The sequence below is a fragment of the Bison bison genome, unplaced genomic scaffold (assembly GCF_000754665.1).
Source record: "Bison bison bison isolate TAMUID 2011002044 unplaced genomic scaffold, Bison_UMD1.0 scf7180017864327, whole genome shotgun sequence".
Lineage (NCBI taxonomy): Eukaryota > Metazoa > Chordata > Mammalia > Artiodactyla > Bovidae > Bison > Bison bison.
Genome location: NW_011494899.1, coordinates 5,344,421 through 5,356,974, shown reverse-complemented (window position 1 = coordinate 5,356,974; position 12,554 = coordinate 5,344,421). Strand labels below are relative to the sequence as shown.

Sequence of the window (12,554 nt, the reverse complement as noted above, 5' to 3'; positions counted from 1 at the left end):
TTAGAGAGAAGCTTGCAGGGGCCAGATGATAATAACAGGTACCATTTACAGAGCTTAATTTGCACCCAGATCTATGTTGACCATTTAGGTACATTATTATCTTTTTTAATTCTTATGAATAAACTCAGATGGATATATCACTAATTCCATTTTTCAAACGAGGAAACTGTGACTTAGAGAGAGTGACTTGCTCAAAATCACGCAGCTAGTATATAAATGGTGTGACAGGGATTTGAAATTAGGGCTTTCTGACTTCAAAGCTGATGCTCTTTAACCACAGGACTCTAGAAGAGCTATTTTGGCTACCCCAGAGGCAGGGTAGGTGGGCTCCAGGTAACAGATGTCAATGTGTGTTGATGAAATTCACAGCTCCCAGGGAAGTTGGTCCACTTTCCCCTGAGTGCTCGGTTACTCTAACTACTGAGGTCATACATCTGAAAAGGGTGGTATCTTTTCCTGTCCAGCATGTTGTCAACTCTAAACTCTGTTTGAGATAAAATAAGAGGCTTCAGAAACCTGATATGGCACATCTAACTGCAAGGCACAGCAGTGGTGAGCCAAGGAAGGGAATTCCTGAAACAAATTCTTATAGGAAAACTTCTAAGGTGATTTTGAAATGCAAGGCTGAGAGGAGTTCTTGAGAAGGTTTCCAAGAAAAAACTTCTTTTGTTTACTTTTTTAAAAGAATATGAGATTGTTATAGAGATTCAGTACGCCTGATTGGCATCTTTCTCCCTCTCTTTACAATTTCATCTCATCTCTGACGGTGGCACATTCCATTTAAGCTGCTGTAAAGTGGTGTTTCCAATACTTGCAGGCCAAAGCGTTCTAATTAAGTAGGTGCCCAAGAGATGTTTGCATCTTTCAGAGAGGAGCTGATGGTGTGGATTTGGCAGAGGGAGCAGAAGTGTAAAGGGGTAGAAGAACAATGGGAGAGATCAGGGACGAGAGCTAGAGGGAATGGCTGCAGGATACCTTAAGAAGACACAGAGTAAGAAGCAGAGATCTGGGGCCAAGAGAAACTGGGGCAGAGGCTGAGAGAGCTCTTCTGAGCTAATATGGCCCCTGCCAGCAAGGCAATGCATCACAAGACTCATTCCTACGTGGAAGAGGACCCGTTGCATGGCCGTGCAGACCACCTGCCAGCTCTCTCCCACTCTACACACATCCTGTGTGTAGCCTATGGAACCCCACACTTGCCTGCTTTCCCACCCACTGTGTGATCACTCATTCTCAGATTCTTCGGCTATTCCCTCATCTCCAGAACTTCTAAATGGTAGAACAACTCAAGACTCAATTTTTTATTTCTTCTCTCTCTAAACTCTTGCCTTAGGCAGTCTCACCCTGTTTCCTGGATTGAATGCATGCATGCTCAGTAGCTCAGTTTTGTCCGAGTCTTTGCAACCCTGTGGACTGTAAGCTCACCAGGCTCCTCTGTCCAAGGGATTCCCCAGGCAAGAATACTGGAGTGGGTTGCCATTTCCTTCTCCAGAGGATCTTCCCAACCCAGGAATTGAAACTGCGTCTCCTACGTCTCCTGCATTGGCAGGTGGATTCCTTACCACCTCACACCTGGGAAGCCCCTCCTGGCTTGAGATACCATTTACATGCTAATTACTCCCAAATTACTGCCTGCAGCCCATTTCTCTCATGTGGACTCCAGACTCCTAAAGCCAAGTGTCTCTGGGCATCTCCACTTGGAGGCATCCTCATGTCGAAATCTTAGCTCCTGATGTTTCCCCACCATCATCTTTCCCAACTCCATTCTTATAATTGCTCATGAAAATAAGCTTGGTTTTGTCCCTGACTCCTCTGTTTCTCCTTCCCTACAGATGGATTGACAACAAAGCCTGTCAGTTCCACCTTCAAAATACATCCAGAATCTTCACCACCTGTACTGCCTTCACCCTGGCCTGATCAGCATCATCACCTGTACTGTCTTCGCCCTGGCCTGATCAACATTATCCTTTGACAAGATGATACGGTCTTTGTCCCCCTTCAATTGATTATTTTTTATATTAGATTTCTGTTCAGAATTCTCCGAGGCCTCTCTATTTCTCTTAGAGTAGAAGCTGAAGTCCATACAGTGTCCTATAAGATCTCACCCGATCACACTGCCCTCCTTGCCAGACACTCTTCTGCCTCAGAGCCCCTTACACTCCTGGCACCTGGAATGATGTTCCCTTCACCCAGAACACTCCTCCCAGATATCCACATGGCCCACTTCTTCACTTTGCTCAGACTCAGGCAAAAACTCCCTAACCCCAGCAATACATGTATAACTTCTTATTTCCCCAATCAGGGATTGAATGCCCCCTGCATTGGGAGCACAGAGTCTTAACCACTGGCCTGCCAGGGAAGTCTATATTCTTCTCAGCAATGACCACCATCCAACATGCTGCCCATTTTTCACTGGCTTATTGTCTGTCTGCTGCCAACAGCAGGGGATTCCCTCATAGCTCAGTTGATAAAGAATCTGCCTGCAATGCAGGAGATCTGAGTTTGATTCCTGGGTCAGAAAGATCCCCTGGAGAAGGAAATGGCAACCCACTCCAGTATTCTTGCCTGTAGAATTGAGTGGACAGAGGAGCCTGGCAGGCTATAGTCCATGGGGTCACAAAAGTTGGACACCAACTTAGCAACTAAACCACCAACATCCAACGATAGGCTACAAGTTCCATAGATGTAGGGTATTTTGTCTGTTTTTGTTCATTGCCATATGCCCAGTACAAGTGACCAGAGATATAAACTCTCAAAAATATTTCCTCCTAGAGGGAGGGATAAGCAAGTGGCCCTCTCCTCCAGGAAGCTGCACAAGAACATCAAACATCATCTGTTCTCACCTGAAATCAGCAGCTGCCCCACAGAAGCTCCTTTGGTGTTCTCTGGGCATCCTCCTCTGCTTCCTCCCAATCCCTTATCCAACCAACCTCTGATTCTGACAGCTTCACCTCATGTTTCTTAACCCCTCTCCTTTCTCTCCTGCCTCATCTCACTCATTAACTCTGCAGGAACTTCCCGCCTAGACTTTCTACATCTGGAATCTCTGCTCCCTCCCCTTCCCCAATCTATCACTGGTACAGCTGTCACAGTGACTATCTTTATTGTTTAATAATTATATCAAATTAATTGGAAACATACACTCAGCTTTAGTATCCTTATTTTTTGTTTGATTTTCCTTTTCTTTATCACTTGAAACATTTCAAGTCTACAAAAAGCTGAAAGAATGAATTTTGATATACCCTACACCAAATTCACCAATTGGTAACATGTTGCCATCTTTCCTTTCTCTCTTTCTCCCCACTTCCCGCCTCCCTCCTTACACACACACACACACACACACACACACATCTTCAGCCCTAAATACTTCATCATGCATCTCTTAAGGACAAGGACATCCTCCTGTATAATCACAACACCATTATCACACCTAAGAAAAATAAGAGAAAGGCCAGGAAGAAGACCCAAGCCCTCTGCTTTTATTCTTGGCCTTTCTCTTACCTTCACAACAAGGATGCCCAGAACTGTATCCTCTGCACCTCTGTAAGCTCTCCTAGGCTGAGTGACTTCTGTGTTGTGGTTTCTCTATAGTAACAGTCAAGCCTTGAACATTCAGAGCCCATAGGCCTGACTACAGGATGGCAAGAAAGAGGCAGCTGGGGTGTCACCTCACAGTCAGTGTTGGAAAGAGGGAATCCTTAGGAAAGGCCCTGAATGGTGGCAAGGAGGATCTTGCATGGGGAGTTGTTTACCAGATGCCAGACTTTGGGGCTGCGGCCAAATCTGGAAAGAATGTTTTGAGACCTGGCAGTTGCTAAGGGGATTAGCTCTGCCTTGGAAGAAAAGGCAAAACTGGGAAGGACTCCAGAAAAGTATTCCAAAAATCAGAGCCCATAAGTTTTATTTTACATGCCAACTCTAATCAGTTGGTAGGAGCTTTCAGAATTGATAAATGGAGATGGCGTCTAAAGCCATCACCAGACTCAGTAAAAGAAAGAAAGAGAGAGAGAGAAAAGAAGGAAGAAAGAAAGAGAAAGAGAGCACTGTGATTGATTAATAATGTCTGCCATGGGTTCAGGTAAAGAGTAATGGGAAAGGATCTGGGAATCAAAAGGAAGATAAAAGTGAGGGCTCCTAAAATGTACTTTTGAATGACTTAAATCCAGCAGAGCATATACCTGAGTGGAAACAACACAGGCTTTGTGACTTTGAATCCTGGTTCTGCCTCATTTCTTACTGTGTAATCTTGGGCAATTTACAAAACCCGATCTGTGAAATGGGACTGTTTTGCAGATTAGATGAAATAATGCACTACAAAGATAATTATTTACATAGTAATTTCCATGAACCAAACATTGTTCTAAGACCTTTGCATGTAAATTAATTTGATTCCCACAACAACCCTATAAGGTTATTCTTCCTAGTTTATCCCAGGAAACTGAATCTCAGAGAGGTTAAGAGAACTGCCAAGAAGATCTGTGATTTTACAGAATTCTATAAGACTCGACTCTGGAGTTCATAGGTGCATAAAACACAGTCAGTAGGGCACTTCAGCTTAAACCAGGCAGGCTACAGAATCATCAACAGGACAGGAGCATGGGTTCACTTGAAGAGAAGAAAAAGGACAAAACCAGGACTCAGGAATTTGACCTTCAACAAAACACCTCTGGCCCTTTTATGTTTTGCCGGAGCATGAAGGTCTTACTCCAGATCCACCAAAATACACAGGATAGGGAAGTCTTCATTTTGCAGAGGACCCATCCTGCTTTCTCCTGCATTGGATTCAAGCATTCTTTTACAACATGGCCTTAGATCAGGTGTTGACAAACTACAGCCAGATCCTGGCCATCACTGTTTGTTTTTTTCTAAATAATGTTTTGTGGGAACATAGCCAGGCTTTTTCTTTGATGTTGATGTTTGAAGTTTTTTCCATGGCCAATTCCACACTACTTCCACAGAACAGAGCCATCATGATGGAGACCACCTGGCCTGCAAAGCCCCTTATATGGCCCTTTGCAACGAACGTTTGCTGATTCCTGCTGCCCACCTTAGGCCAGACTTTGTACATATCAATATGTTACGTATGACCAATCATCTTGGGTGTTCGCCAGGAGAGGTAGCAAGTAGGACATCCATAAGAGGAACCAAGATAAAAACAGGTGTGGGCAGAAGAAGATATTGCAAAGCTTCCCTGGAAGTCCAGGGGTTAACGCTCCAAGTGTCCATTGCAGGGGGCACAAGTTCAATACCTGGTCAAGGAACTAAGATCCCACATGCCATGTGGCATGGCCCAAAAATAAAAATTAAATTAAAAAAATAGTATATTGCAGAGTAATAACATGTTAAGCTATGTGATGTGATAAAATGGCTCGGCATCAACTGGGACCTGCAGTGTTAAACAAAGAAGCAGATTTCTGTGGAACTTTTAGGACTTTTAGAATGCCATCATGACTTGAGCGTGCTGAGAGGAGGATATGGCTCACAGAACATATTTTCCTCATGGGACTATCTTCTTTGGAACATTCTTTGGCAGATGCTGAAATAAAAGAAGTCTTTAGAATCAAGCTCCCTGGGAACTAGGAATGAAATGGTGAAGGCTGTGGCTTGGTGAGCACATCTTTCTCTCATCAAGGGAAGAGGCAGGAGAACTAAAGACAGGCAGAGTGGAAAAAAGAAGGAGAGGTGTTTGAAGAGAGGGAAGAACGTCGGGCCCTGGAGAGACAACTTGGGTGGATGTGAGGAACGTCTGGTGACTGGGCTATTAGGGGGAACCGTGTATCCAAAGTGGGGCTATGGCCCAGTGCAGGATGTGTGGTCACTTTCCCCACCCCCAGCATCATCATCACTAGAGATGCACCACTAGAGAAGCTTCCCTCCCTCCCTGAGGGCTCAGTACTCTGCTGATCCTGCATTATGCCCTTCCAGACACAGTAAAGTAAAAGTGGTAGTCACTTGTCACTTGGCAAAGCCTTGGTGCTTCCCTGATGGCTCAGCTGGTAAAGAATCTGCCTGCAATGCAGGAGACCTGGATTTGATGCCTGGGTTGGGAAGATCCCCTAGAGAAGGGAATGACTACCAACTGCAGTATTCTTGCCTGGAGAATCCCATGGACAGAGTAGCCTGGCGGGCTACAGTCCATGAAGTCGCAAAGAGTCAGACATGACTGAGCGACTGCCAGTGCAGGAGACTCTGGAGACATGGGTTCAATCCCTGGGTCGGGGAATCCCTGGAATATATTCTTGCCTGGAAAATTCTACAAACAGAGGAACATGGACAGTGTGTGGGACCACAAAGAGTCAGACACAACTGAGAGACTGAGCACACAACACATTCACACATATGATGTCCCTTAATTCCTATTTTACAAATAAGAAGAGTCACCCAGAGTCAAAGCTTCTAAGTGGCAGTGCAAAGACTCATCTCTGTGAGTCAGACCCCAGAGCCCATGTTCTCACCACTGCCCTGCACAGCTCTGAGTTAGATAGAGACCCAGAATTCCATCATGCAGCATGCAAAAGCATTCCGTGTATGGATGCAAAACCAAAACATTCGGAGGAAAAGAAACAAACCAATGTCGCTTGGGAAATTTGGCTGCACAGGGCCAAACAGCTAGGGACTGCCTTTTCCACAGCACATTCAGATGTTTGGATATCACATTTTCTTCTTTTCCTTTTCCTCTTATATTAAGTATCCCTTCTTAAATTATGTCATAAGTTACTTATCAGTTTTTATCAGGCTTAGCTAATGTATTATTCTTGCTCATAAAGTGAACATAAGAGGACATTTTTTGAACATTAAAAAGCATTTTTCAGCCTGAACACTATGACTACTGTATTTACAATAAGCCTTATTTAGATTTCATATGATTGCTAGTTCTTTGCGGGGGAAGTGGGGCGGTGCTTGGAGCCCTCAGAACAGCTTCCTAGGACGGATTCCGAAAACAAGATTCATAACTCAGTTAAATCTTTTGTGGCTCAGAAACATACCTGTCTTAAATGCTAGCGTTTATCAAGTCCTAGCTAACCGATGATTTCCACACTGAAAATATGAGGAAAACAGTAAATCAACACTCTTTGGCGGGTAGGGAGATGGAGATAAATCCAGGTCTGGAAAAGCAATGCAGGATGTGAAAAACTTGCACACTATTTTGGATTTGCGGCAATGGCAAAAAAATGAAGCAGATTCCGCTGGCATGCTACAAACATCAGCTGGGGGCGCCTGAAGGTGGTTTGCATGGGACAGTCCACCTCAGATCTACTTTCTTGCGTCTACAGCAAAATGAAGGACAGCTGCCAGCAGGCCAGAGTGAAATAGACAGGCTGTCACCCTGTTGTAAATTTCTGTTTACCTGGTGAGCGGTGAGATCAGGATTCTGGGTTCCTCCGTCCAAAGAGCTGCAGGGCAGAGCGTTCAAATCGTAGCTGGCCCCAGGGTACTGCCCTTCATGGTGCTTCAGCTGCTTCTAAAATCCCATTGGAAATCTCAAAAGGCTGGAGAGCCTCGAGGCCAATATTCCGTTTCCAAGAGAGTCCTGCTCCCCCACTGTACCTCCCTTGCTTGCGTCGACTTTGGAGCGGGTCGGGTTTCTTCCACCCCTGCTCCAAGCAGCTGGGAATCCAGGCGCTGTGCTGGCCGAGTGAGGAGGCCTCTGAAACCACTTCCAGATGTGCTTGGCTGGCTGGCTCCGACAGGCCAGACTTCCTTTTGCAGCCTCCTCCGGCAGCCCGCAAATCATTTTGAAAACAAGGCTGCTCTGGAGGTAAAGATTCAAAACCGGAAAAAAGCAAATGCTTGGAGGGTGAATTTCCACCACACATTGGGGCTCAGGTACATGTTGAGAGGGCGAAAGTGAAGAAGTTAAGTGCATACCAATTTTAAGACTGTCTTCATGGCCACTAGCTTCACCTGAAATGCCCTTGTCATTAGAATGCATTCGTGTCCAAGTCAACACCAAGATAACAACTGTGGTATCCTCTGCCAAGGCAATGATAGTGACAGAAAGTTTCTAGATGGTGTGTTTTGTGCCTGAACATGGAAAGGAATCAGGCAGTGCATCAGCCCCACCCAGTTATGTGCTGTTCTGTGTTCCTGCCATTTATTCTCAGAAACCCAGGAAACCGTGCCAGCACTTTGCCTGGGATCATGGAATGTATTCAGCAGTGGCTTCTCTCCGTAGTTCCTACAAGGAAATGAGTCTGCCTCTGCTCACTGCCTCCATCTAAAATGATATTGCCCAACAGAAATATAATGCAAGCCACATTGCCATTTAAAATTTTCCAATAGTCACTTTAAGAAAAATATTGTGTCCACAAGTCTCTTCTCTGTGTTGGCGTCTCCACTGCTGTCCTGCAAATAGGTTCATCAGTGCTATCTTTCTAGATTCCATATATGTGCGTTAATACAGTGGGGGAAGGTGGAGGAGGGACAAACCGAAAGAGTAAGAACGAAAAATACACATTACCATATGTACAAAAGATGGCCAAAGGGAATTGCTGTATTAAACAGGGAGCTCAAACCTGGTACTCTGACAACCTAGAGGGGTGGGATAGGATGGGAGGTGGGAAGGAGGTTCAGGAGGGAGGGGACATATGTATACCTATGGCTGATTCATGTTGATGTGCAGCAGAAACTAACACAATATTGTAAAGCCGTGATCTTCCAATAATTAAAAAATAAAAGCTCTTAGTTTAAAAAAGGATAGTGAAGTAAGTCAGAGAAAAACAAATATTGTATAATAACGCATATATGTGGAGTCTAGAAAAATAGTACTGATGGACCTATTTGCAGTGCAGGAACAGAGATGCCGATGCAGAGAACGGACTTGTGGACATAATGGGCGAAGGGAAAGGTGGGACGAATTGAGAGAACAGCACTGATGCATATACACTACCATATGTAAGATAGCTAGCTGGAGGGAAGCTGCTGTGTGCACAGCACAGGGAGCTCAGCCTGGTGCTCTATGATGACCCAGAGGGGTGGCACGTGATGGGGGAGTGGAAGGGAGGTCTAAGAGGGAGGGGATCTATGTGTACATACAGCTGATTCACACTGTTGCAAAGCAGAAACTAACATAACATTGTAATGCAGTTATCCTCCAATTTAAAAATAAAGCATCCTTCACAAAAATCCTTCACAAAAAAGAAAAACACAAAGAGGTCAAATTAATTTTAATGATAAATTTTATTTAACTCAATATATTAAAAATACTATTTCAACATTTCATTGGCAGAAAACTTATTAACAAGACATTTCACACTTTTTGTTTTGTATGAAGCCTTTAAAATCTGGTGTGTCTTTTACATTTGCAGCATGTCTCAATTCCAACACTAAATTTCATCAGAAACAACTGATATGTATTTAGATTTTATAAAATTTATGATTTAAAAAACAGATTTGCAGGCTCAGGTTGCTCCAAACACACTTCAAACTTTTCCAGTCACTGGATCATGAATCAGTTTTTCAACTGAAATTGATTAAGACTAGGTACAATTTAAAATTCAGTTCCTCAGTGGCACTAGTCACATTTTAAGTTCTCATAGCCAGTGTTGCTAGAGGCTACTGTAATGAACACTGTGGCTCTGAAGGATTTAGTGTGGGCTGGTTTCAGACTCGAACTTGCAGAGTCAGAGTATCTAGACCAGATCTATTTGTATAGAACTTTGAACATTAACAAAGCATTTTGATATCTTCTATTTTGTTTTATCTGTATAACATTCTTGTTAGGTAAGTTGAACAGATGTTTTTTGCCCCAGTCTGCAAATGAGCAAGCTGAGCCTTTGAGCAAGTTAAAGTCCAAGTTCCCACAGCAATATAGTAATGAAGCAGGAACTGGAATTTCTGTTCAGTGCTTTGCAACTGTTTCTTACTTGAGAAGTGTTTCAAATACTAGGATTTGGGGCAGCAACTCTGGGGTTAAATTGTATGCATAATTATTTCCTCACTTGGTCATCCTTCAAGTGAATTACCAGGCAGTCCAGAGGTTGGGACTCAGCATCTTCACCACCAAAGGCCCAGGGAACTAAGATCCTGAAGGCAGCATGGCATGGCCAAAAAAAAAAAAAGCCAACAAGGTCATCCTTCAGAAGCACTGTAGAGAATGACTGGCAGCCCTGTGTCATTCTCTTGTCTACCCTATCCTAGGGCCTCCCTGGTGGCTCAGCAGTAAGAATCTGCCTGCCAGTGCAGGAAACACAGGACCCGGGTTCGATCCCTGGGTTGGGAAGATCCCCTGGAGTAGAAAATGGCAATCTGCTCTAGTATTCTTGCCTGGAAAATTCCATGGACTGAGGAGCCTGGTGGGCTACAGTCCATGAGGCTGCAAAAGAGTCAGACAGGAGTTAGTAAGTAAACAACAAAGAGCCTTTACATCACCAGCAAGTGTGCCACCTTTCTTTGGAGCAGACTCGACTTCATGCTAGTCCTCTTCTCTCTTTACTTCCAGGAACCTGTTTTAAACCACAACTCTCCTCAATGTTTCAGCTAACAGCTGTGATTGTAAGATATTTATCTTAGGTTGCAGCAAAGATACATTTTATATATTGATCACCTGCAGGAATCCAGAAGGTTCTGGGTGATAGCTTGGGGTACTGTGTGCTAAGTACTCTTGCTCCAACCCTCACTGCAACTACATGAACAAAATACCAACATTTCCTGGCTCAGGGCTGGCCACTGCCATTTCAGAAGCTCCAAGCTCCACACCTGCCCAGTCCAGTTTTCTCCAAAGGCTGGGTTTTTCTCTCCTTCCTATCTCTCATCCACTTAGCAAAATGCCTGACCCAGTGGAAGAGGTGGTGAATAAGGAGGTTCAGAGAGTATGAGAACAAAGCACCCAAGAAGGGGACTCAGAAACAGAATAATGATCATGTTGGTTCATAGACCCTGCTTGTTGATCATACTAACTTCCATATGGAGCCAAATCTCTCTATCATTGTTCTTGGTACACTTTCTCCCTGATCCCTTACTGCCTCCAACTGCAGATTCTCCTTTATTTCTGCTGGGCCATGTTCTGAGGATGCAAGAGGCTTATTATCTATGACCTGGATTTCCACACTGGATGCATAGATTCTCCTCTGTGGAAGAAATAAGAATAGAAAGAGATGCAGGATATAGGAGCACCCTGAGAAGTGCAGTGGTTACCAGCCTGGGCTCTGGAGACTGACAGAAATCTAGGTGTCAACTCAGGCGTTATATTTACACATTCCTGAAAAGCCCACTTTCAGTTTCCTCATCTCTAAGATGAAGAAGCTTCTTGTGAGGGTTAAAAAACATCAGGCATGTAAAGCACTAAGGGCTAGGGTTAGGATGTAAGCTATTATTAGTGTTGTTGCAGGAAGACACTTCAAAGTATGAACAAAAGAAAGACATTGTAACAGTGAGTTAGTGGTGACTTTGTTTTAAAGTCCACATTTGTTATACGCTGTTGCCAACATTGATAGCCTGGTATTACTTAGTAACCTCTCGGCTTCTTCCCTTCAAATATAAAAAGTTTTGGGAAGATAGAATTATGAACTTGCCTGAAAATGGCAGACGGGAGTGGAACAAACCTACACAGAATATGTTGTTCAATAAAGTTCTTGGGGAAAATGAAAAATGTGTCTTTCATTTTTACTTAAAAACTGAAGGAACTTTTTGGCCAACTGATAGAAACACTCATTTGAAGTGGCGATTGTCCAGTGAAAAGTACTCATACCTCCTCCAAGGTCCTTCGGCCAGAGCAGCATGTGAGCTGAAGTTGGCTGTCTGGGACTTCCTGGAAAGCTACTGTTTTCCTGGCAAAGAGCCGTTTGGTGCCTTTTGCCCTTTCCTCCTGTCTGAAATCCAACCTTGGAGCCTGGAGGTGGAGTAGCCATCTCAACACCCTGTGGCTGAAAGGACCACCCTGTGCTGCTGCCTATGGCCCTGCTGGGTATGTGCAGAGACCACCATGTTGAATCAGTCAGGGTCCCAACAGGACACACACGGCTCACTCCAATGGGCTGATGGTGGAGACTTGGAAAACAGGCACTATTTGAAAAGGTGTAGTCGGTGTTAGGAAACATAGTTAAGAGTCAAGGCTGTAGCCTGGGGTTAGCGATGCAGGGAGCATTTCCAGTTCTGTGGGCACGAGAAGGGAGTGGTTACCAGGACCAAGAGAAAACAGCTACGGGGAAGGGCTGCCTGAGAGGAGCTGCCTCTGTTCACCCCAAGAAAGGGATGAGGAGGTTCATTACCCCAACCTTACAATTTTCTGTGGGTAGTGACTTCCATTGGCCAAACCCAACTGGACACCAGAGACCTGGAGAGTTGACGTGATGCAATACATCTAGGTCAATCTCAGGGCACTGAGCAAGTTAAAGAGGAGTATAGATCCAAACAAGCAAATGGGAAATATCTGTGACCTGCCATTGCGTGATTCAGTGGTCCTGAACATGATAATTAAGAAGGACAGAGCAAGAGTATACGGATGTGAGAGTTGGACCATAAAGAAGGCTGAGCACTGAAGAATTGATGCTTTTGAACTGTGGTGCTGGAGAAGGCTCTTGAGAGTCCCTTGGACTGCAAGGAGATCCAACCAG

The 12,554-nt window shown here is 44.4% G+C and overlaps 2 protein-coding genes across 2 annotated transcripts in view; one reads left to right on the top strand and one right to left on the bottom strand.

The window, feature by feature from the left end:
• The window catches only part of GLT8D2 (glycosyltransferase 8 domain containing 2), a 42,423-nt gene extending 34,797 nt beyond the window's left edge, over positions 1–7,626 (bottom strand). The window contains exon 1 of the mRNA XM_010853417.1: positions 7,349–7,626. The gene's annotated coding sequence lies outside the window, so the exon portion shown is untranslated. The remainder of the gene's footprint in view (positions 1–7,348) is intronic.
• A 4,446-nt stretch (positions 7,627–12,072) lies between these two features.
• HCFC2 (host cell factor C2) overlaps positions 12,073–12,554 on the top strand; it is a 54,196-nt gene continuing 53,714 nt past the window's right edge. The window contains exon 1 of the mRNA XM_010853461.1: positions 12,073–12,228. Within this exon, the coding sequence (XP_010851763.1) occupies positions 12,073–12,228 (156 nt within the window). The remainder of the gene's footprint in view (positions 12,229–12,554) is intronic.